This window comes from Hydra vulgaris, chromosome 13 (assembly GCF_038396675.1).
Source record: "Hydra vulgaris chromosome 13, alternate assembly HydraT2T_AEP".
NCBI lineage: Eukaryota > Metazoa > Cnidaria > Hydrozoa > Anthoathecata > Hydridae > Hydra > Hydra vulgaris.
Window position 1 is genome coordinate 46,784,862 of NC_088932.1, and position 27,481 is coordinate 46,812,342.

At 27.4% G+C, this 27,481-nt stretch overlaps 1 protein-coding gene across 1 annotated transcript; it reads right to left on the reverse strand.

The window, feature by feature from the left end:
• Positions 1-26,985, reverse strand: LOC100200464 (uncharacterized). The gene is made up of 5 exons (XM_065816322.1): positions 26,844-26,985; positions 26,027-26,124; positions 2,139-2,366; positions 1,018-1,851; positions 1-800 (listed from the first exon to the last, which is right to left on the reverse strand). The coding sequence occupies exons 2-5, from the start codon at positions 26,067-26,069 to the stop codon at positions 490-492; spliced, it is 1,416 nt and encodes a 471-aa protein (XP_065672394.1). The 5' UTR covers positions 26,070-26,124; positions 26,844-26,985; the 3' UTR covers positions 1-489.
• Positions 26,986-27,481: the final 496 nt, after the last annotated feature.

Here is a 27,481-nt window from a genome sequence, read left to right on the forward strand (position 1 = left end):
TTAATCCACCGAAATTAAAATTCTAACAAACTTTTATAAAATGACAATTTAAAAAAATAAATCATTTTTACGTCACTGTTTAGTAAGAAGCCTCAAAAGTAAATAAAATAAAATCAATACAAAATATTTATAAAAAAAATTTATAACCGTATAAGAATTAAAAAAATATATAAATAATAACATAATTACATAAATATATAAGAACATAATAAATAACATCTAACTACATCAAAATTAAATCAAATCGTCATCTAAACTAAATTAGCAGCCAGGCTGATAATTTAGTTTAGTTAACCGATTCATTTCAATTTTATTGATTTATAATATTCAAAATATTTTATATCTTAAAAACTAATATATAAATATTTCAAATACTATTTTTAATTTATAATTTTATTTATTAACTCAAAAAATAATTTAAAATTTTGCAACAATGCAACTATTAAGACAATAGCTATGTGTTGAAAAGTAACCATTGGTGACCGTTTACTATAAGTGAACAGCATGTTTAAAGTATAGTTCATTGATAGACGCTTTAATATTTAGTATATTAAAAGTTGTAGCAAGAACTCCTCCAATCAAAGCGATGAAACAAACAAACCCCATTAGCAACTTTGGGCCTAATGTCGTTTCCGGATATAATTTCAAATAAAATGAAATAGGGAAAAAAAAACACAAAAACACATTTAATGATCCACCAATCAAATCAACAATTGGACCAAATAGTGGAAAGATCTCACACGTAGCAAGTATAGATAGCACAGCTAACGTTCGAAAATATATTCTTTGTCTTGAGAACTCTAAAATGACAAAATAATTTAAATATATATATATATATATATATATATATATATATATATATATATATATATATATATATATATATATATATATATATATATATATTTGAAATTCGCTGACATAATATGATTATTATTTCTTGTAAAAATAAAATTGTTTAATAAAAATGTTGCTCGATATTCATTAAAATATACACAATAAACAAAATATACTTACCATAGGGTACATTGAAAAAACTCTCCATTTGTTGAACCAAAGGATTTATCATTAATACGAATCCACACAAAAAATGTGATGCAAATAATAGTTTTGCTGCTGCAACTATGCCATGATTTAATTTATGTATATGATCATAATCAGTAAGTGTCTTTAAGATACTATCTTGGAGACCTTTGCCAATGGTAACAAATCCTCCAATAGCAGTAGGAATGTAAAGTAATCCTATTCCAGCATAACCAATTGATGCAGCCTGAACAAACCTAGTTGGATTTTTCATATCTGACTGTATAGTAGGAAACAAACTTGCACCAGTATATCCAAACACAATTGCTCCAAATGCAGATGAGAAAGAACTAATTGTTACTGGAGCTTTTTCAACTGAATTTATATCATATGGTCGAATTAAGATGTACTTTGTTATAATGAGAATAACAGCTAAAGTAGTTGAAAGAGCAGCTCCAACAGCAACAAACCAGAAATCTTTAGGAGTACCCAACCAAGTAAATGGAATAATTACAAATGATACTATCAGCAGCCAAATACGAAGACTTGAAATCCCAGGCGTAAGACCAACATGGAACATAAGGAAACTTTGTAAAATTTCTGCACACAGTATTAAGTAAATAACGCAAGTAAAAAAAAGTTGAACATTTAAGCATACTGAAACAGCATTACGACCTTTTTTTCCAAATGCAATTTCACCAATGAAAGGATAAGGATCCCTGATAGGTTCAGTCTCTACACGCTGCTGTTTTGCACGTTTCCAAGCATATCCAAGCAAAAGACCACAGTAAGCGCATATGAATAACAAAACAACCATTAATGGTAAACCTGTAAAAATTTAAACTAAATATTTGTTAAAATTACATTAAAAAATTTAAAAAGAAAAATATTAAAAAAATGAAAATAAATTAAAAACACAAACAAAATTAAAAGATAAATAACTCTTTTTAAAATGGTTAATTAAATCATTTAAATATATTTTGTTAAATTCAGCAAACGTATTTAAAAACTTTAAACGCCCATTTTTTTGAGGTGTACAGTAGTTTTGTTGTTCCCAAGATATGTTTAGTATTACTTAGTCTGTAATTTAACTCTATCTTAAAACAAAATTTCACCTAGCCATCCTGTTTTGGACATTGCTCCAGGAAAAGCAATAACACCAGCACCACTAACCTCGCCAACAATAAATATTCCAGCAGTATACACACCAATACCATAAGCATTCATTTTATTGTTGTTCTCATCGGAAGGTGGTAAATTATTTTTGTTAAGCTCTTCAAGTTCATAAGCATCTGTTATTTTCTTACAAACACCTGTATCATCTGTGTCATTTTTTGAATAATCTAAGAATAAATTGAAAAATTTAAATATCTAACTGGTTTTGCATTTGCTGTTTTTTAAAAAAAAATGTAGGCCCTTTTCATTAAAAAGGGTGGAGAAACAAGCTGAGTGCATTCCTTCAAAATAAGAGTTCCGCAACTACACATTTTTACTAAATAAACAGAATAATTCAATTTAAAACTTCTTTTTATTATCTTAAAAACACTTTAAAAAAAAACAAACAACCTATCTAATCTCAGACCCTGAGGTGATACTAAACTAAATCAAAAATAAAATTAGTAAACAAAGTTTATAACTTTTCATTTGATTTATTTTAAACTTTTTTCTATGGATTTTTACCTCCAAAAACTCAGCTAGTCAGTTTTTAAAAACTCAGCTAGTCAGCTTTTAAACACTCAACTAGTTAGAATCTAGAAAAACAGCCAGTTGCCTTTAAAATAAGTCCAACAGGAAATAATCTAGAAAACAGGAAAACTGTTCTGTAGAAACTCTGTACATAACCACTACATTTCTATCACAATACATTTCTACTACAATACATTTATATAACAATACATTTCCAGGAGTGGGTAGGAGTGTGGTAGGAATGGGTAGGCTGAAAAAAAAGTATGGTTTTAACTTTATGGCTTTAAGCTTTATAATTGTGTGTCATCTAACATCATAACAGAACTTAAAGGACAGCAGGATTGAAGAGACAGTATTCACAACCATAAATTAACTTAAAATATACAATTTTTTAATAAGCTGTCAGTTCCTTGATACCATATAGATAGAATGAATTATTTCAACCATTCCAGATATCTACAATTCCATTCCAGATATCTACAATTATTCATTCCAGATATCTACAATTAATCATTCCAGATATCTACAATTAATTATAAAATAAATTCTTTAAATGGCTCTGGCTCCCTTTGAAAACTAATGTCTCTGGCTCCCATGGCTCTAGCTGGAAAATTCTACCAAAACACCACTACAATATTTTTAAATCTTTATATAAACACGTTTCTTCAAACTAATTGACTAAGTATGAGAGTATAGCTCTTCTAAAATGATCATGACAAGTCATGCTTCTGGTTTTTCGCAAGCTATCTGTTTATTCATAAAAAAAACTGCTGATTAAATACAAAATTAGATTTTATAGTCGTTACAAGCATGTTTGTAACATTAATGTTTCAAGCATATATACATAATGAGCACTGTTTATCGCGCCATATTAACTTATGAAATATTAATATATTGCGCCATATTGACTTATGAAATATTAATATATCGCGCCATACTTACTTATGAAATATAAAACCTAATATATCGCGTCATATTAACTTATGAAATATTCCATTTTTGAAAAAATTCTGAAATACAAATGTTTTTTTGGTTTTCACTCAAGCTATCAATTTATTTGTTAACAATTTTATTTGATAGAAACTTTGACAAACAAAGGGCTATCAAAATTTTTACTGCTTGTAAAAAATATATCATATTTTCTTACAGTAATAGAATGCAGAAAGTTTAAGAATTATTACAACAGTTAAAGATTCCACAATAAAAGTGTTTATATAATTACAACTTTTTTTGTTGAACATTGAATTGTGACAAGCAAAACATTTAGTTGAGACAAATTTATGAAATTCATAATTAATTAATATATAAAATATATAATTCATTACATAATATAAAAAGTATAACAAACAAAAGAAACAAAAAAATTAGTATTAAAATTCAAAAAGAATATTTTACTTTTTAAAAATGTTTAATAATTTTAAATAATAGCTTTATTATGAAGACATAGCATTAACTATGAAAAAGATTTATGAATGAATATTATCAATTTATTTCTTTATTATGACATTTTTAAAGAAAATGATTTTTTATTTTAGAAACCAATCAGTTAGTCAAATTTAATTTTTGCCTTTTAAAAATTTTAATTTTAAATGTTATGCAATTATTGGTTTAATACTTGCATTTTTGATCTTAGTTACAACAATAATTTTCGTTTATAAAAAACTTTGCAAACTTGACCATATTGCCATAACTGTTATAGTGATAATACACTGCATTTCACACAAGGGTTTTAAGGGTTTTAATACACTGTATTTCACACAAGGGTTTTAAGAGAAAAAAATCTCTCTGCACTGCGTACCTGTGTTCGAAAAGAAAAAAAATCTTTTTTTTTTACTAATTTAATTAAAACTCTGTATTATAATTATGTAGTATTTATATTTGCATTTATAATACTGAAATTCTTCTTCACTAAAAACAAAAAAATTATTGCATTATAAAATATTATATTATATAATTGACATTTGTTAGCCAATTGTATATTTGAAATATCATCTAAAGCACTTCAAAAAAAAAAAAAATTGCATTTTGTAAGCAAAAAAAGTCAATCTGAAACTTTGTCTTTTTTATTCAATATAGCTTGTACAAGAATTTTTAACTTTTCTAATCAATATCCAAATATTGAGTAAAAATGAAAATGATTTATATTTATGAAAAAATAGAATTTTTAAGAGAGCAAAAAGTTGCTCATGTAAAGCACTTTATGGGAGAGTGGGTAAAATCATGAGCTAACTCTTGCTTACAGCCGAGACCTATATTATATATATATATATATATATATATATATATATATATATATATATATATATATATATATATAATATATATATATATATATATACATATATTAGAGTTATGACATTTTAACTTTTTGTTAAAAGAACTTTTGTGCCAAATGTGTTGAAAATTAGTTTTACTCATTTTTTGAAAATAAATTTTTAAAAAAGGTCACCTACAACACAAAATTTTTAAACGGATATTAAGCAGTATTTGCAGGTAGTAGCATTATGACTTTCTGAGGCCTAGAATTTTCTTGAACCTAATGGAACTTTCTAGAAATTTCTGGACTGTTCTTCAGAAATCAATGAAACTTTCATAGTCTGGTGTATTCAAATTAACAATTAAAAACGCTGTTAAACTTCAGGAAGTAAAAAAAAAAAAAACTACATTTAGAAAGCTGGTCACTGTACTTTGATGGTAAATGTATTAGTAACCAAGAATATCAAGTGTTAGTATTGAAGAATAAACAGAGAGAAGTTAAGTTACAAGCATTACATCTACCAGATAGAAAAGAAGTATTACAATATAGTTTTTTAACCTTACTGGTATATTTCTTGTTTCTCACAGGTTGTTCAGTTTTTGTAGGGTTTCGGTTGTTGTTGGTGGATCGATTGTCGCAGGATTGTCACTTCATTGGCGGAATGACAAGTGGTTTGGTGGTATTATTGGTTCAACAGGAAATTTCATTGGTATATTGTTTTGTGAATTTTGGAGTCGAGTTGCTGATGACGCTATAGGAGGATATTCAGAACTATGACTTTGAATAATGGGGTTTCTTGTCCATGGGAGTATTTCTTGCGAAAATCTTTAATTTCGCAGTGTGTCTATGGTTCCCATTTACTTTTACTCGATTTGTTGATGCAGCAAGGTTTCAAAAATTTGTCCCGTGTTTTGCCATTTTGTAGCCATGTTGCCATGCTGATTTTTGCTACGCTCAAACCCTATGGTTAGCGGACCGTGATATTGGAGTTTTTTAAACTTTAATGAATTATAATATTGCTTTATTATAGCTCTTTCACACCTATCGGCTAATTCAGATCAATCGCTTCTAAATTGTATTGGATTTGGTAAGTTGTCATTTATAATTCTCCAAACAATAGTTTGGCTGGAAATGCTCCAATATCTTGAGCTGGTGTATTTCTGTGTAACAATAGTGCTCTTCCTACATCATTAGTATTTAATAATCTACTTGAGCTAATATTTGTAGTCAATAAATGTTTCATTGAATTTATACTCAGCCTGTTTGGTATAAAGACTTTACCATCTAAAAACACGAGACTATAGTGTATAAGTCAGCATTCAAACCAAAATTCTGGAAGACATATCTATACACTTTGCATATTTTCTGGGATTCCCTTTTGTATGAGTTGAAATAAAGCATGTACACGAAATGAATGTGAAAGAATAAGCACGTCATTTTTTTTTAATGGTTGTATTAAAATCTTTTTAATTGTTTTGTATTTTGTTTACAACGTGTCGTGGTTTCAACAAAATATGTTACTTTTTGGATTTAACTTGAAATTAGTTTTAAAAATGACGAAAAAAGAAGACGTAAGAGAAAAAATTATGCACAAATATTTACAAAATCCTAATAGTAGCTACAATTCGATAGCAAAATCGTTGCAAATACATTAATACACTGTTAGTCATATTATTCAACATTTTTCTCAAACAAAATCAATCAAACGCAAATCTGGTGGTGGAAGAAAGGAAGGTTTTAAAGATATAAAACTAGCTAGAAAACTGGTTAACAGTTTTAAGAATAACCCAAGCCTTTCACTCAGGGAACGCGCAAAAATGTATGGATTTTCTCATAGTTTTGTTGCAAAAGTTAGAAACAAACATGGTTTTCATTCTTTCAAAGCACAAAAAGTGTTTAACCGTTCTGAAACTCAACAAAAAAGTGAAAGAACCCGCGGCAGAAAGTTGTATGACAATTTTATTTCTAAAAATTTCTGTATTATTGAAGATGATGAAACTTATATCAAGTACGATCATCAACAAATTCCTGGTGTCGTTTATTATATTGCCAAATAAAGAGGAAAAGCAGATAAGAAATTTAAATACACAAAACATGACAAGTTCGCTAAAACAGATTTGATTTGGCAAGCTATTTGCAGCTGTGGCAAAAAATCAGCACCTTTATTTCTCAGTCCACACTTTCTGGTCAAATATATGTTAAAGACTTTCTGGTCAAATATATGTTTACAAAAACGCCTTTTACCTCTCATTAAATCACACAATAACAGACCTGTGTTCTGGCTTGATTTAGCTTCAATTCATTATTGTAAACTAGCTATGGAATGGTATAAACAGAATAATGTGAAATTTGTGCCTAAAACAGAAAATCCTCCAAACTGCCCAGAATTGAGAGTTATTAAAAAGTACTGGGCTATTACTAAAAGAAAAGAAAAAAACAAAAAAGCTTTGCAGAAATATTAAAGATATTAAAATATCATTTAAAAAAGCATCAAATGGTTTGATTTTTATTTTGTGCGCAAGCTTATGGGTACCACTAAAACAAAAGCTCAAAATTTTATTAGATTACCACAGGAATAATTAATTTTTTTTTAATGTTTGATCTTCTTATATTATTGTATTAAAATTATTACTTGGTTCGAATTAAAAATTGAGGAGTACTTTTTTTTAGTTGTTTTTCTACTTTCACATTTATTTTGTGTACACGCTTTAGATCTTGATATGTAGGGTCGATTAATAATTCTGTAATAATTCTATCCATTTTAATAGGACCATTGAAACTATTCAACAAAGAATAAATGGTTCCTAACAAGCCACTTTCAATGTCACATACATTGTTTATTGTTATTGTTCGTTGAATAATTTTACAAATGGTTTGTGATCTCATGATGAACAGGTTAGGGCATCCCATGATGAACATTTTGCAACTTTCTAAACCATATAGTAATGCTAATGACTCACCTTCAATGGGAACACATCAACACTTAGCATCTTTTGTAAACCAGGAGCCAGCATAAACAATTTTCCAATGAGATGAGCTGCATAGGTTAACAATGTCAGGGCATTCACAATGCTTTTGTGTTTGTATAAAACCGTTGCTTAATTTTCTCTTATCAGTAGATAAACAAGTTCGACAATTAATATTGAATGCTTGAACACCTTCTTTTAATAACTAGTTTATTTTAAGCTTAGATGCTTGAAAAAGATTTTCAAGCATTAGGCCCCAATAATAATTGGGTTATTACATATGAAATTGCCTAGTTTTTCAAAAGTGTTCAAATTTGAGGTGGTACCCTACCACCTCAAATTTGCTTTAAATTTTGACCACCCACAGCTTTTATGAAAAAAAACACAGTCCTGAAAATTTCAGCTCGATTGACCAAACCGTTCTAAAGTCATAATTGAATCAATATTGACCAAAATCTGAAAAATTTGAGTATCTGGAGCTTACAGTAGATTTTTTTGATTTTTAACAAATCATAACTTTTTAAATAAGATAGATGTTCACCTGAAGTTTTTTTGATAATAGTTTTTCACCCAAATTATCTATTTTTGCAAGTGTTTTTGACCGATCTTAAACAATTCTTGAGTTCTTGTATCTCAAAGTTGCTAAATAACGCAATATTAAAAAAAAAAGGAAACTTGTGCTACAATTCAATACCAACAGACAAGCTGCGCCAATTTTTTGTTACTTTTGTGTAGTTAGAGTAACCACTCGTGAAAAAAATTAAAATTATGTGTTAAAAGTTATTTTAGCACTTGCAGCAGCCTGTTAAATACCACCTTTTTTTTTTTAAAAAAAACGATAAATTACATGCACTTTGTAGTCATAGAAAGTAGGCGCAGTGTAGGCGCAGACAGTTAAAATAAATTATGAAACTTTTTACTGGCAAGGTTCAATATATAGACAATTACCAAAAAAAATTTTAAGACCTATACTCTATCATATGACATGAGTGTAGCCCTATGAATTAGGTGTAAATTATTAATTTTCCCCTGAATAAATATAATCAGTTTTCCCTAAAAAAACATCAGTGTCTTAATTAAATTTATTTGATAAGATTTTATGATATGTATTTGTTTAATTTTATGCATATAATATAATTATAATGATATAATTTTCAGATGGTTATAATTTGAGTGTAAAATACTTCAACTGCTTCAAGAGTTTGTATTAAAATCTAAATCTGCACAGTATTTTCTGGATTTTATCATTTTTGTTTTCAATATTGCAAGAACCAAAAACTAAAAGGTTTTGTGTATGCAGAAATAGTTATATGTAGAAATAGTTTATTGGTTGCATTTTAGATGCAAGGTTAGAGGTTGCAGTTTCAATCACATTTGTGCTTGAGATTTCATTTTTGCTGATTTTATTACCGGAAAATATAAAAATTTTTTTTGCATGTTAAACCCTTGATTTTAATATTTTAAGATTAGTAAAAAATATCAAAGAATTATTGCGTAGGAAGAATTTTACCTGCTTTACCTAAAGGCCATTTAATATATTACAAAGATTTGTTGAAAGTATGTGTTTGTAATATAGATAGTCGAAGCTGCATGTTTCATCTATGTTCCAACTGCCCCGGTAAAGTAAATTTAAAGACTTACTAGGAAAGTGTGTTTGAAAATAATTATTTTGATTTTGTCGATCAGATCACATACAAACAACGGGTGTCAACTGACTGAACTGCACTTGTCACAGTCCAAACAAGCATTATTGAGTTTATTGAAACTCTAAGTGAGACTTTGTATGATCTTTGTCACCACCACTTTATAAAAGAAGCACAACCCTCCTACTTATAAGAGGTAAAAAGATCAACACACTTATTTTACTCTTATGGATTTTGCAGAGAACTATAGTTTTCTTGTGCAAGATGCTGTACACTGGTTTTACTGGCAAGCCAATCAAGCTACCCTACATCCATTTGCTATTTATTATAAAGATGAAAAAAATCAACTCAAATGTGAATACTATTGTACAATTTCTGACCAGCTTCGCCATGACCAAACAATAGTTCATTGTTTTCTCACAAAGTTACTCCAAATGATCAAAATCGAGCTACCTACAATCAATAAAGTAAAATACTTCAGTGATTATTAAAATTACAAATGTCTGTTAAACTTAATGTACCATCTTGAAGATCACAATATATATGCTGAGCATCACTTCTTTGCTACATCCCATGGCAAAAGTCAAGGTGATGGAATAGGAGCAACTATAAAAAGAGAAGCAAACCAGACTCTCACACTAGTAAACGACCATGGTTGATATTTGACCAGGACCGGGTTTGATAAAAAATAGCTGGGGCTGGGTTTGTGAACAAATTTTTTATTTGATTTTGTATATATGTTTTGTATATATTGATTTTGTATATATGCATTTATAAACATCATTATGATCAACATGATCATCATCACCATCATCATCATCATCATCATGATTATCATCACAACTGTCATCATCATCATCATCATCATCATCATCATCATCATCATCATCATCATCATCATCATCATCATCATCATCATCAGCAGCAGCAGCAGCAGGCTTTAGCCTTCCTCTTTTATGCTGTTTCTCTAATCATGGTCAATGCTCAAACAAGCTATCATTTCTGTTACAATAAACCAAAACTCATTCTTGCTTGGCTTCTTATTCAACAAGTTGCATCCTTTTACTGTGTCTGTCACTATTTATCAAATACTGGCATAAATACATACCAGAATTTGATAAATAGTAAATGTAAGTATAAAATTATAATATATAAAGAATAATAAACTTATTTCTAGCCCTGGCTATCAACCCTGCTAAATCTTATAATTTTGCAGGGGAAGGGCCAGATTTGCAAAAAGTCTTATTTTTAGCCGGGGTCGGAGCCAGGGCCCTGGTCACTTACTACCTCACACCAAATGAACTGTTTACGTGGGCTAAAAAAAACATTAAAGGTGTTAACATATTTTACATTTCAAGTGATGATATCAATAACCATGAAATTTAAAAAAAAGATCCTTCAAACTTTCAACCTGGTAAATACATTGCATGCTTTTACGATGATAAATGGTACATAGGGCTTGTGCTTGAGATTTGTAATGAAAACCAAGATGTTAATGTAAAATTCATGCATAGAAACAAATTAAATTTAAAATGGACTAATGATGCATGATCAAGTCAGTGTTGGGTTCCATTTGACAAAGTAGTATGTCAAATAAGTGCTCCATCCATTAAGGGTAGAAGAGCTTGTGACTAGAAACTTGCTAATAATGATTATGACAGTATTATGAGTTATGTAAATCAGAGATAAAGAAAAAGTGTACTTGTGTTTCATGTATATATACACTTCTTCTTTCAGCATTTTTATTTATTTTTTGAAATATAACTAGTGCTATTAGGTATCCTTTTAAACTAAAAAAGCATTGCAATCAAAATGCTAAAATTATGTCATAAAATAGAGTATAGGTCTTTAAATCTCTTTTGGTGATTGTATATATATAGAACCTCGCCAGTAAAAAGCTTCATAATTTATTTCAATCGTTTACACTATTTTCTATGCCTGCAAAGTGTATGTAATTTATTATATTTTTCAAAAAAAGTGATATTTTATTAGGCTGCTGCAAGTGTTAAACTAACTTTTAACACATAATTCTAATTTTTTCCACAAGTGGTTGCTCAAAAGTACACAAAAGTAAAAAAAAATTGGTACTGCCTATCTATAGGTATTGAACTGTAACACATAAAAGTTTCCAAAAATTTTCCTATTATTACGTTTTATAGCAACTTTAGGGTACAATAACTCATCAATTCCTCAAAGCCAATCAAAAAAACCTACAAAATTGGATTATTTGGGTTAGAAACTATTAACATACAAAATTTCAGGTGATCACCTTTTTTATTTACAAAGTTATGCTCTGTTAAAAATCAAAAATATAAAAGTATATAAAAATATATACTTCAATTTTTCTGATTTTTGTCAATATTAAATCAATCATAACTTTTGAACGGTTTGGTTAATCAAGCTGAAATTTTTAGGTTTATATTTTTTTCATTTTCAAATTTGAGGTGGTACCCTGGGGACCATTAGGTGATTTGATACGGAATGACCCAATTGCCTTTTTTATTTAACAAGGTGTGAAATGGAGCCATTATTGGCGCCTGAGAAAAAGCATGATACTAGTTATATTTTTTGGTGATGGCAAATTTTGTTGAGCATCAAATAACTCTTTGGATGGTCTGTATCCTGTCATGGTTAGCTCAAATCTAGCGAACTCAACGTTGTCCAAGGTGAACATAATTGGGGATTAAATACTATTCTGTTGTCTGAGCATAGTTTAATGTAACATAGTTGCATTTGGGGATTAAATACTATTCTGTTATCTGAGCATAGTTTAATGTAAGACATAGCATGCCAAAATGAAGATTCAATATCATTATCTTAAAGTGCAGAATCATCAATGCATCTGACAACTTGTAGGAAATTCTAGGTCATATTGTAAAAAAATATGGTATCCTTGTGGTGCTCTTAAATTTCAGTAACGCCCCCATTCTGTAATAAAGTATGAAACCTTTTTGGCAGTTTGCGAGAGAGATACACTGTGATATCCATTCCAAGCGCCAACAATAGTTTTCTTTTTACTTTTTGGAATTTGGTTAACAATATTAATTGGCAAATTAGTGTGATGTGTTTCTCTCAGTGTCATATTGTTTAAACATTGTAAGTCAACAGTTCTCCGAGGTGAGCTGTCTTCTTTTGGTACAATCACCATTCTGTTGAGGTTCCTTGTGGTACTGGTTCAAAAATACCCAGTACTACATCATCATTGAGTTACTTTTGTGGTATTGGTATTGGTATTGGCTTGTGTACTGCACTTGGGATAACCCCATCTTTAAATGTTATGTTTAATAGCTTTCCCATAATTGATTGTAGTTGCTGATGTGTGCATGTATTAAATGCGCTGCTGGCATAAAAGTTTTTAATCCTATTTTCAATTGCTGAGCGATTTTCTATTGTAATGGTGAATGGCATTGCTTTGGTTAATTATAGGCTAGCAGTTCTCAAAGGACAACCAAATTTTGCTGAGGTGTAGTTGTTTGTAATGGTTTCTTTTTGACTGCATAAGTTGCTGATTTTTGTATTTGTAAAAGAATTAGGAAAATTGGTTGCAATGATGGATAGGTGTTTTAAAGTGGTTTGTGATAAGTTTATTTCACTTACGTTGTTGCATATGTATAGTAGTTGTGTAGTTAACGCAGATTTATTTGATATTTTTATGATGTAAACACCTTTAACAATGAGGCTGTCATTGGTGACACCCCAAATCCTATGTCTTGATTTAATTAGAAATTGCTCTGGTAATGACCATTTCTTTAGTATCTCTGAGCCAGCAGTGCATGTCTGGGCACTTGTATTGGCTATAGCTGACATTGTAATATATGATAATTTCATTTGTTTTATGTATTTAGCAGATGAAGGTTTTAGTTTTTAATGAGCGATTAGGTCTATTTTGATTTTTACTGATAAAATTGGCAATGGTTCAGGGTTATTTACAGTAAAATCCTTTTAATTTGTAGATATCTCTTGGGTTGGTTAGCTTTTTAGTTTCTTTATATCTTGTCCATGCATCGAGGAAAATTATCCATTTATTGTTTGAGAAATCGCCTTCTATGGATGGTCAATTTATTTTTAGTGTCTTAACATTGTTTGTTGAACTTACTAATGATATATTATTTTAATTTAGTGATGACATCAATGCTTACATCATTTCAGTCACTTGTGTTTGCATTTGCATATGCATTTCTTGTTGTTGCATGTTTAGCATCACCTGTAGAGCTTTTTCATCGGGACATTTTTATTTAACTGTTGTTTTTGATTTAGGATTTGCCATGTTTTTGAATAACTTAAACATTTTATTTATTTACACTTTTTTTTTTCGTTTGTACAATAAATTTCTTACTTCCTTCGTTGTGATAATTTCTTTTTTCTTTTGTTTGTAAAAATAAATTTCTTCCTTCTTTTGTATCAAGTGTTAGTAGTTGAAGAGTATAAAGATAATTGACATTAAGAATGTAAACGCTGAAAAAAGAGATGTATTTGTTAGTCAGTTACAAAGACACTTCACTGAAAAAAAACTGGAGTGACCACAATTTATTGGTTGTCAAAACAATGTTCTTGAACTATTCCTTCACATAGTAATGGAAGAACTTGCAGGAAGCAACATGTCGCATGGTATTGAATATCTGTTTATTCCCGGAACTTATAAAGAACTACAAACAGCTCAGGAAGAATTTCAAGAATGTTAAATAAGTGATTACTTAAACAGCAACGTGGCAAATGATATAATATTTCAATTTATTTAACTCGAGTATTCAGCTTTTTTTGAAGAATCTGAAGTATTTCTTGAAGTGAAGCTTTAGAAAATACCAAAATTAAATAATGCAAGATGGAATTCCCAAGCAATACTAGCTCTTTTAGCATTTATCTCTCACTACTCAACTACTTGACATTTGTAGATTAATTGCTTACAGATAGGGAAACCATTGGTTTACTGACCAAATGTACAATGTAGATGATTATCAGAAGTTATATAGCAGCTTGCACTGTCATGAAAAAGTGTTAAACTCAGTGAGAAAGTTTTGGAATCAGGAATCATCAAGAATGGAAATCCCAGAACAAATCAGTGTGCAGAATAAGCAAATCAAAAAAAAAAAATCTTTTTGGCAACTGTTAAAAGAGAACCTCCAGCTTAGATTTATTTCTCTAACAAAACATAAGAATTGTATACTACGCTTTAATTAAGCTGAATACTATACAGAATTTTTTAAATTTATACAGTAACTTATCGAACTTCTAGAATAGATATTTAGGTTGACTTATTATGTGTCAACTTTTTCAATAAAAAGAGAGAGAGTTAATCTTCAATGAGTGCTAATTAGTAATTAATATCTAGATTTTTTATAGATGTTAGAAAAAATGTATTTAAACTTATTTTAAATAATTTGAACATGACAGTTTAGGTTTACTTTATAATTCTAGGTTTACTTTATAATTCTAGGTTTAAAGAAGAATTATATTCCACAACTTATTCATTTTTTATTATCATTTCATTTTTTATTTCCGAGATTCCATTATTGTTGGAAAAATATCAGCCATTTAAGTAAACAGATTTTGAAATTTTCGATGAAAAGTAAATTATAAAATGAGAAAACTTGAGAAAACTCTATAAAAATAATATATTGCAAAGTTAATTGACAAAATATCATATATATATATATATATATATATATATATATATATATATATATATATATATATATATATATATATATATATATATGTATATATATATATATATATATATATATATATATATATATATATATATATACATATATATATATATGTATATATATATATATATATATATATATATATATATATATATATATATATATATATATATATATATATATATATATATATATATATATATATATATATATATATATATAGAACCCTTAGATGTTGTCCGAAAGTTTTTTCCATATTTTGTTGACAAAAAGTAAAAATTAAAATGCAAGACCGGAATTTTTTTTTTTTAATAATGATAGACTGCCTGCCCAAACCAAACCCTCAGTCGATGTAGCAGCACTCCCTTGCGGGTCAGGCTATTTGTCAGTCGATGTAGCAGCACTCCCTTGCGAGTCAGGCTATTTGTCAGTCGATGTAGCAGCACTCCCTTGCGAGTCAGGCTGTTTGTCAGTCGATGTAGCAGCACTCCCTTGCGAGTCAGGCTATAAGATAGTCGATGTAGCAACACTCCGCGCATGATTTACAGTAAAAAAAATAAAAATAAAAACATTTTATTAAAAAAAATAAAAATAAAAACATTTTATTAAAAAAAATAAAAATAAAAACATTGTTTATATTTTTAAAAACATTCAGAATGTTTTAAAAACATTCAGAATGTTTTAAAAACATTCAGAATGTTTTTAAAAACATTCTGGTCAATTAAATTTGCGTTTTTGTGGTTTTTTTATATAACAATTAATTTGTAATTAAATTAATGGTTTTGACTTTCGTCCAACACGGAAATGTTGGACGAAAGTCAAAAGTAATTAAAAGTGACGTATGTGTTGGCGTAAGAATCACTTTTTTCCTTCCGCTCTTCCTAAAGCCAACAAACTATAGATCTATATATATATGTGTATATATATATATATATATATATATATATATATATATATATATATATATATATATATATATATATATATATAGATAGATATATATATATATATATATATTTATATATATATATATATATATATATATATATAGAACCCTTAGATGTTGTCCGAAAGTTTTTTCGATATTTTGTTGACAAAAAGTAAAAATTAAAATGCAAGACCGGAATTTTTTTTTTTAATAATGATAGACTGCCTGCCCCAACCAAACCCTCAGTCGATGTAGCAGCACTCCCTTGCGGGTCAGGCTATTTATCAGTCGATGTAGCAGCACTCCCTTGCGAGTCAGGCTATTTGTCAGTCGATGTAGCAGCACTCCCTTGCGAGTCAGGCTATTTGTCAGTCGATGTAGCAGCACTCCCTTGCGAGTCAGGCTATAAGATAGTCGATGTAGCAACACTCCGCGCATGATTTACAGTAAAAAAAATAAAAATAAAAACATTTTATTAAAAAAAATAAAAATAAAAACATTTTATTAAAAAAAATAAAAATAAAAACATTGTTTATATTGTTAAAAACATTCAAAATGTTATAAAAACATTCAGAATGTTTTTAAAAACATTCTGGTCAATTAAATTTGCGTTTTTGTGGTTTTTTTAAAAAACGATTAATTTGTAATTAAATTAATGGTTTTTACTTTCGTCCAACACGGAAATGTTGGACGAAAGTCAAAAGTAATTAAAAGTGACGTATGTGTTGGCGTAAGAATCACTTTTTTCCTTCCGCTCTTCCTAAAGCCAACAAACTATAGAACTATATATATATATATATATATATATATATATATATATATATATATATATATATATATATATATATATATATATACAACATATATATATATATTAGGGTGTGTCATTTAAGAAAAAATTGATTTCAAAAAAGTTATATTAAAAAAATATTAGGATTTTATATATAAATAAGAAACATAACCTTAAGTTTTGTTGAATTTTAGTGCTACATTTTTTTTAATTTTTAATTTTACTCTTTATGGCTATTCTGCAAACTACTTGGTGTGCACCCCCAGAAAAATGGTTAGCTGTTTTGAATAATTTTTTTCTGCCTAGAGTTAAACAGTTTTATTTGTAATTATTTTAAATATTCTATTTAATGTGATGTAAAGAAAAAATTTGAAAAATTCTGCTTATATGTGTAAAATATGTAACAATATCCTTATAAAAATCCTTATATTTTGTTATAAAAAACATTTTAGGGCTTCTTACATTTGGCACCCTACTGTTAGATAACCCTATAATTTTTGTAATCCTTATAAAACGAACTTTGACATAAAATAAATTCATTTTAGGCACATAACTATGACTACAAAAATAAAATTTGTTATGCTATGGCAACTAATAGTATTAAAAAAAGCACTATTTTACAAAATTACTATTTTATTGTAATAATAAGTAATTTATTGAATATTAAGTGCTTATTAAATATAATAATATAAATCATATAGGCTGAATATTAAAACAACAACAGAATGTTATACTTTTTGAGCTCAACGAAAAATAATAATTAAAAAATCACTTTATTATTTAAGTATAGTTAAGAAGTTCCATCATGTCTTTCTTGCTCCTATTAGCAAACATCAACTCTCTGCTAATAAATAGGACTCTTATGGAAGCTTCTCTTCTTTCTGATGTGTGGACATGTCCTGCGTCTTCTGTGACTAAGCTGCACACGCCTCTCAACTGATTGTGTATTATTATTGTGTATAAAGGTGTTTCTGCTATATTATTGCTCCAGTCTATCAAACTAAAAAGACTTTTAGCATCAATATTAATATCAGGTATTTTTCGATATCTACGGCTATAAACACTAGTATTAGTTTGCTTGTGATATTTTTCACGAAGCTTAAGAATAATTTCCACAGCTTGAACTTTTTCTACTTTACTCTCACTGTATATCGTAGCTTGTAAAATAGCTTCTGAATGCGCATACCAAGCTGATCTTTTAATTGTGGGCATTATAATATCAAGAAGTTTCCTCTGGCTCCTGAGGAGTTTTAATTGGTATAAAACGTGTCTTGGTCCCTCAACCCAACAAGATTTGACTTTTAAGTTAAACCAGTTTGGAATATAAACACTAACAATAAAATTGACAACCCATATTTTCAGTCATGGGTTTCTTAACATGGCCTATATGGTATCAACCTTCATACTATATAGGCCATTCCTTGATACCATATAGGCCATTCCTTGATACCATATAGGCCATGCTGAGAAACCCATATCTGCAAATCTTAATGCTGTTGAGCATTGCTCACTGCTGAGGTAAACCACCAGACCTTTTGTTATTCTGTAAGCTTAGCTCTGATCAGTACTTAAACCTTTTATTACTTCAGGGCTAAGAACAAATAATGCAAGCCTAACATCAATTTTTGTAAATCTGGGATTATTTTTAAGACTTGCTGCTGTTTTTAACATCTTTCCCAGTAGTCTTGACCACTTATTTCCACATTTTATTGGACTGTCTAAGCTTATAATTAAATGCCTTAACCCTAACTTGTTTGTGCGAAGATCACACACAATCCACACTAATCTCTTTCTTAATTTTCTTTTCCTCCATTGCATCACAACACCTTCCCAATCAGTGTTTACAGTGTACTGTCTCATCCTATAGCTTTTAGTTGTGTTCCTAAATTTCTTTCCACCAACCAGTTAACCATGTGGTCTGCAAGTACCTCAGCATGTTTTTTGTGATCAGTCTTATCAGGAACAAAACAAAATAGATACCTATCACCTGGTTCAGTAACTACAGAATAATGTTCCTCCTTAAGAAGACCAGGGAAATACCTACCATCAAATTCCATTAATACTTTTGTATTATCTTTCCTGCCATCGAAAAAAAAAATACAGGAAACTACATTATTTTCAAGGTCTTTATTAAACTTATTATCTAATTCGATTGCTAACTTCTCTTGCGACTTTTTAACCTTGCTGTGATCAATAATCATCAATCTTTGTTATAATTTTTCCATCTATAAGTTCTGCTGTCGTTATTCCTGCGGTTTCTCGTAAACTAGTGTGATACCTCATACTAGTAAGTGCAATGTTTGTTATGTCCATTCTGTTATAAACTTTTACAATATTATTAGAAGTTTCTGGTTCTCTAAAAATTTTGGTTCTGAGTCAACTTTATTTGTTTTTGTTAATATGAAGACTTTGTTTTACTTTTATTTTTGACTCCTTTTATTAAATTCTATTTACAACTTTTATACAGAAACAAAAGTTCTCGAGGGCGTAATTATATACAAAAATAGCTTATGACTTGACTAATAAATTATATCAATTAACATCAATTAATAATATTATGACAAGAATTTTATAAACATAACAATAAAGTTTCATAACGATCAGCTATTATCACAGTTTTTTCATTCTAAAAAAATAAATACAAGAATTAAACTTTTTGTTATTATCATTTAAGTTAATGGTTTCTAAAAAAAATAAAAGCAAAAAAAAGATCTTGAGATATTTTTATAAATCACTATATTAACATTTAATTTTTCCAAAAATAGTTATATTAGAACTATTTACTAATAAACTTATTTTGTTATTACTTGATTAATCTGTGCAAAGCAATTATAATCTTTTGGTATCATTTGGTTGAATTTTTCTTCTTTTTTAAATTTTTAACTCTCTTTTCTAATTGCTGCTGATACTCCTCTTTTCTTTTTACAACTTGTTTTATTTTTATTGATTCTGTTGTATCAACTCCACCAATATAGTAATGTGCAAAACTTCAAACTTTCTCTCTCTGTGACTTAATTAAGCCAGGAGCTATTCTAGACAGTTTTCACAGCCCTGATCACTAGTAAACAACCGGGGCCCTGGCCCCAGCTAAAAATGAGACTTTTTTTAAACCTGGCCCTGGCTAAACTATAAAATTTAGCAGGGGTTGATAGCCAGGGCTAGAAAAATATTTATAACACTTTATATATTATAATTTTATGCTTATATTTACTATTTAATAGTATTTAATATTTACTATTTAATACATTATGCGGTAGTGGTGTAGTGGTAAAGCGCTCGCTTCATAAACGAGAGGTTCCAAGTTTGATCCCCACCACGTCCCTGGCAGTACCGCGCTCAACTTGTTTCTCTGCGTAGTGGCCTTGTTCGTCAAGGTTCATGTTTCGGAGTTATAGAGTTAAGAGAGGGTTATAAACCACTATTAAGTAGGCTCCTCATTTGTAGTGGCCTTCTCGGCCTTGAGGAGGTGAATAACAAAAACAAAAACAAAACAAAAACATTAAATACTGGTATATATTTATACACTTTCAAACTCTAATTTACTTCCAACAAGTTTGCAAGCAACCACTATTAAGTTATGAGTTACTCTAAAATAGAGAATAAGTAAAAATACTAGGAAATGGTTAACTGAAGACTTGAAAAGTTGTAGGTTGTGTATAAAAGAAAAACATGAAGATGGCTAATAATTATAAGATTTTTTGATGTGCAAGGAAAAAAACTGGATTAATAAAAGTTTTTATAGCATGAATGGACATATACAGTAAAAGGATGCAACTTGTTGAATAAGAAGCAAGAATGAGTTTTAGTTTATCGTAATAGAAACAATAGCTTGTTTGAGCATTGACCATGATTGTATTTGTAGAAAAAAGAAAGAAATGCAACCTTACAACAATGGGAGAGTGGCTCAAGCTTTTCAGATAAAGCAAGTCTAATTTATGTTTTTATATGGTAATTCATTTCCCCAAGGTTGAAAACGCCACTACAGACAGAGGAGGTTACTTAATTGTGGTTATAACCCTCTCTCAACTATATAACTCTGAAACAGGAACCTTGACAACCAAGGCCACTACGCTGAGAAACACATTGAGTGCAGTACTACCAGGGGACTTGGTGGAGATCCAACTCGATATCTCTCGCTTATGACACAAGCGCTCTACCACTACACCACGACCCCATTACATTTATAATGTGCTTTTAGACTTTGTTTGAGAGTAAGAGGGTTGTTATTCATCAATATAGGTATGCCAACATTATTGCAATATTTTTTTGCAGTAAATAAATGAGTTTTGTTGGCTAACAAAAATTGCAGATTTCAAGTCCAGAATTTAAATCCATAAGCCACAGCAAGCTTTAGGCTGGTACAGAAGAGAGATCAGATTAAAAATCAGCTGCTTGTTCTAAGCAATCAAAAAGTAAAGATTTTTTGTCAAGACAAGAGTATAAAGTTGAGTCCTCAACAAATAGAACTACTTCAGATGTTAAATTTTCATGAAGATTAATATTGTAGATAAGAAACAATACAGGAGCAAAGATACCTTGTGGTACCCTTTAAGTTATTTGAAGTAAAGAAGAGTGTAGCCCTTTAAGAATAACTTTGTTACTGCAGTTAGTAAAAAATAATTTAATAATCTCAAAACCTTTATACAAAGAAACTAATAACAGAGTGAAGACTAATCATAGGATAGTTGAGAGATCAAAGTGTTTTCTAGAGTTTTGAGAAATTGGAACCACTTATTTAGCACTTTTTAAAAACTAAATATTAAATATTATATAATTAATAAAATTAAATGTTAGACTTACTTTAGTTAATGACATTGTTGAAGACTGACCAAAAATCTCTAGAACCTAACATCTGATATAAGATACAAGATTTAGTAAACTGAAGATAACAGAACTTAACATCAGATGGGACCTTTTTACATTGGCTTCTTGGAATAATAAAAGGACATTTGTTCTCAAGAGAGATGTTCTTGTAAAAAAGATGAAATAAATGATTAATAAAGCAACTGCTTAAGATAGTGAAAAATATGGAGTAGAATGAGATTTGACTTGAAGTCAAATCTCATTCTACTCCATTTTTTTGAAGGAAAATAAAAGCTTCTGAGATGCACTTTATGCATACATATTATGGATATAAACAATTATATTTGTTATAAACATATATTTGCTATATTTATATAAATTTTAGTGTTTATATGGTGTAGTATTTGCCAAAAGAGATGATGGTCACAAACCCAGCCCTGTTCAAATATCAACCCTGGTTGTTTACTATTGATCACAACCATACTCTGAACAAAACATTATTAAACATTAACAGGATAAAATATCAATGAGTTTGTCGATTTTTGGAATGAAACTATCCTTTTTTGATTTTTTTGCATTTCCAATGCTAACTTTAACAGCAGTTTCCCACAGATACTACAGTTTAGCTTTTATACTACAATCTTTTATTACTACAAGATGTAAAAACTTACAATTAACTTTTTTCGATTGGCAGATAAAGCTAGAGTCATATCATTTACTAGTTTATCAACAGTATAGTTTCTTTTATTAAGGTCATTGGTTTCTCATAAAAATATTCCATATCGTAAAATGTCCCTTGCAGTAGATAGCTCAGATGGTAAAAGGGCTTTTCCTTTTCCAACATATCTACTTAAGTGAGTAGCTGTTAATATTCTTTTGATTTTTGGTGCCATTATTTATATTAAAATACAATTTTTCAATAATCCAAGGAATTTTATTTTTAATTTATTTTCATCAAGCTAAACGCATTTAAGTTTTAAAAAATATCTGCTAATAGGTCCGAAATAAATTTTTTCCACTTAAAGTTTAACTTTTTCAGCAGAAAAACAAAATACATAGTTGTTTTAATGATTTTCAAAATATTAGCATATTGATTTACATAAAAACCAAAAAAAATGTAGCTACCGCCTAATTTAATTTATTTTTAAAAGTATTACTCCATTTCATTTATAAAATCCTTACATTATTTCACTATAAAATTTCTTTTTTAAAATTAAATAAAATTTCTTTTTTAAAATATTGAGTTTTACTCGTCTAATTGACACACCCTAATATATATATATATATATATATATATATATATATATATATATATATATATATATATATATATATATATATATATATATATATATATATATATATATTATACACTTAAAAGGTTTACAGGAGCAATTAATAACTCTCACAAAAATATAATTATTTCTCTCAAAAGTATAATTATCATTGTAACAAAAATAAAAAACGCAGTCATTTTAATAATTATTTTAATTTTTAAAATGCCTGCATTATATTGCAATAAGAAAATAATTTTTTTTTTTTATAAGCTGTAAAAACAACGTTCATCTAAAGAATTTTTTCATGTTGCAATAAATGACACTTGTTATGTATATATTCTTGTAATATTAATGTAACAAACATGTTTGACATGGCGCAACAATTCTACAAAGGTGCAAACTTTTGTTTAGAAAAAGGCACAAAAATTAACGTCAAATTTTTGTCTAATGAATGTCAAATTTCTATATTTTTGTTTATGCAAACAATGGTGTTTGCTTAAAAACACGTGCATTACTTCAGCAATTTTTTTTTCAAACAATTATGCCATTGATAGTTTTTTATTTATTATAAAAAACACATATTTATAATAAAAAACACTTAGTTACTAAAAACTTAAAACACGTTTCAAAGACTTTAACAGAATCTTGCCAAAACATGATTATTTCTTTCAATAGTGTTACTATTGTAAAATAACTAAACACGCAATCAAAAAAAGTAATTATGTTTTAGCATGATTTTTGCATGCGTTAACAAAAGCATGCAAAATTTCACTTAAAATGAATGCATTTGCTTATACTTTTTTTATAGCATGCTATTTTTTTAAATTTTCTTATTATACACTTTAAAAAGAATTTTTAAACTTTGCTGAAATATATACAACCTAATAGAATATATATAACTAATATGTTTATTAAGGTTTGTTTTTTTTATTGTGTGTTTAACAACGCCAATAATATAATATTTTTTATTAACTTATTATTAAATACTTAATATGATATTATTATTAAAAGTTTAAAAAAAAATGTCAAAACAACTTTTATTTTATTTTTAGTTCCTTTTATTTTAATTTCTTCAAGTTTATCTTTCTTTTAATTTGTAAATAAATTTAGCAAGCCAAATTGAGAAAAATTAATTATTTAGTATCAGTGGATAACAATTTACAATTGTTAAATCATTGCTTATTAATTATCATTAATTTGCGCACTTTGCAAATGCGTAAAAAATTGTTTTGAAGAAATAAAAAGTAATTAAATTCAATAAACATCATTGATATATCTAATAACTTATTAACTAAAATAAAAATTATTTGAAAATAAAACTTCCTTATAAACCATCTCTTAAATTAGATGTTCGTCGTTGAATAAAGATACAAACATCAACATTCATTTAAAAAAAACAATTTGTTGCACCCTGGGCTTGTAACAAGTATAAAACCAAAATTTTGTATTTAATAAACAATTTTTTTAATGAATAAACAGATAGCTTGCGCATAAACCAAAAGATTTCCTAAAAAGCTGTTTAGAGGAACAGTTCACACGGCTCGCCATGTTTATTTTTAGGAAAGCATTCTGTCGTTCTCACACTCATTTACTTCCGCCGAGGCCTGTATATATATATATATATATATATATATATATATATATATATATATATATATATATATATATATATATATATATATATAAATACATATATATATATATATATATATATATATATATATATATACATATATATATATATATATATATATATATATATATATATATATATATATATATATATATATATATATATATATATATATATATATATATATATATATATATATGTTTATATATATATATAAAAAATTAGATATATATACCTAAACCGTTTATATGTATATAGATATATATATAAACGGTTTAGAATAGCCCTTTAGATATATATATATATATATATATCTAAAGGGCTATTCTAAACCGTTTATATATATAGTTTATATATGACAGCGCCAATCATATTTGGGCACCAATTTAGGCGCTGCCTAAATTCATAATCTTTTGTTGTTTTTATTCTTTTATTTTATACAACAAATATCCTTTTTTTCGTGCAAAAAATGCTTACTTATAGCATATTTCCTTATGGAAAGTTTTTCCTAGAACAGCCCCTATATATGTGTATATTTATATATAGATATATATATATATATATAATTTATGTCGGTGTAAAAACACTTATCGAATTTTTAGTTTTCTTTAACAGTTTGTTTCTTCATCAGTAGGTTCATCAAGAAGCTTCTTGATGAACTTACTGATGGAGAAATAAGCTGTTGAAGAAAACTAAAAATTAGATAAGTGTCTTTACTAATTTACATATATATATATATATATATATATATATATATATATATATATATATATATATATATATATATATATATATATAAATATATATATATACATTTTTTCTAATAAATACCTCTGGTATTTGCTTAGGAAGAAGGGGGAAGGTTAAATCCCTGGTATTTGCTGATATATAAATAACTGTTATAAAACAAAATAGCAATAATTTTATATATAAAAATTATAAATTTTCATGGAAATTAATGCATTTTTTGATTGTAAAGATATGAAAAAACATTTGAAGCTCGCTGTTACATCTTTTGATACCAATTTATAGGTATTTAAATGAAAATTGACAAAATTATAACAATTTAAATGAAGAAAACTTAAATTTGACCTAATTTTTTCAACAAATCTTTATTTGTAAAACTTAGTTAAAACTTATTTAAAATCACATAATTTTTCATAGGTTTAATTAACTTTGGTTGTTTTTTTTCACCTTTAAAATACTGCATTAAAGATCTTTTTAGTTTCATGTAACATACTTATTATAAGCAAAACAACAATAAGACATGTAACATTAAACTTATTTTTCAAACATGGAGTTGATTTAAATTTAAAAAATGTTGAAATTATAAATAATAATAAAAACATACCATCTAATGGTTGATAGCCATATGTATATTCTTTTTTGTCCATGATCAATAAATATACTTCAAAACTGCACACAACTAATTTAAAAACTAGCTGGGGTCTAAATTACAAGTTAATATATATATATATATATATATATATATATATATATATATATATATATATATATATATATATATATTTATATATATTTATATATATTTATATATATTTATATATATATTTATATATATATATATATATATATATATATATATATATATATATATATATATATATATCAGTGTGTGTAAGAAATAGAGATTCATTGTAACAAATGCCTGTATTTAAAAATTGTAATTGAAACATAACATATTATAAATTATTTACTGCAGGTTGATAAGCTGACAAACTAATTTTTCAATGTTTTGTAATATTGATTTTGTAACAAATAAGACTATAAGCATTTTATTTTATATAATGTTGCTTGCCCCAAATTAGTTAATATTGTTTTAAGTTAAAATGACTTAATTAAAATGCTAAATTTGACAATTGAACATTTAATCAAATACTAAAAAACAACATGGACATATATCCCCTAACCACTAACACATTATATATATGTAGTTAATGTGCAACCATATGTAATTGTTTTGCAACCATCTTAATAACTAATCTTAACTATGAATTAAGATTAGTTTTCATAATGATAATAAAAAATATCAATGGTTGATGAGCCCGTTTTTATGACAAAAAAAAATTGACGTAAGAAATATTTTTATCAGTTTATTGTCATTTTATATCAAAAATTTAATGTAACTGTTTATCAAATGTGTTTACCATAAAATCGCCTTTCAAGCATATTTAAAATCTGCTCTTATAAAGAAGATGAGTAAAATAGCAAATAATTAGGTTCATTAGAAAATAACTACATCGATCAGTACATGTGTCATATTACAAATTATACACATATAAGATATAAACGCCTACTTAGTAATGATCGAAAACAAATTAAAAACAAACAAAAAATTATTATTAAATAACCATTTTCGATTTTGGTTTGACTAGTTTACGAATCTGCGCAAGTTTTATGTCGTCTATTTAATAGAAACAGCTGCACTCTTTAATCTTAACATTAAACTGAAAATTTTACTTATTTATATCTCAAACATTTTTTTATCAGGATGCGCTTTGAATAATAAAGTGTATAATTTAAAAAAAGTTTTTTATTATTATTTAACAACATATTAATTATGCATCTTGTTTCTTAAATATTTAAAAATAAGTTAAAATTTTTTGTTTTGTTTTGTTTTTTATTACAATATAGAAGATAAAGTTACAAATAAATAGAAAAAGAAAAATTACAAAAGAAGGTATTGTTAAAATATAAAGAATAAGAAATAATGTATAAAGAACGCGAATACTCCAAGAAGACCATCAGGTCTTGTCACAGAGAACCGGTGTTAGTGAATTTATCA

Excerpts from the sequence above, each read along its gene's own strand:
- LOC100200464 (XM_065816322.1), bottom strand. The coding sequence starts at position 26,069 with ATGGACAAAAAAGAATATACATATGGCTATCAACCATTAGATG. Across the intron at positions 1,852-2,138 it reads GTCCAAAACAGGATGGCTAG|GTTTACCATTAATGGTTGTT; the intron begins GTGAAATTTTGT and ends AAATTTTTACAG. Across the intron at positions 801-1,017 it reads TTTTTTCAATGTACCCTATG|AGTTCTCAAGACAAAGAATA; the intron begins GTAAGTATATTT and ends TTGTCATTTTAG.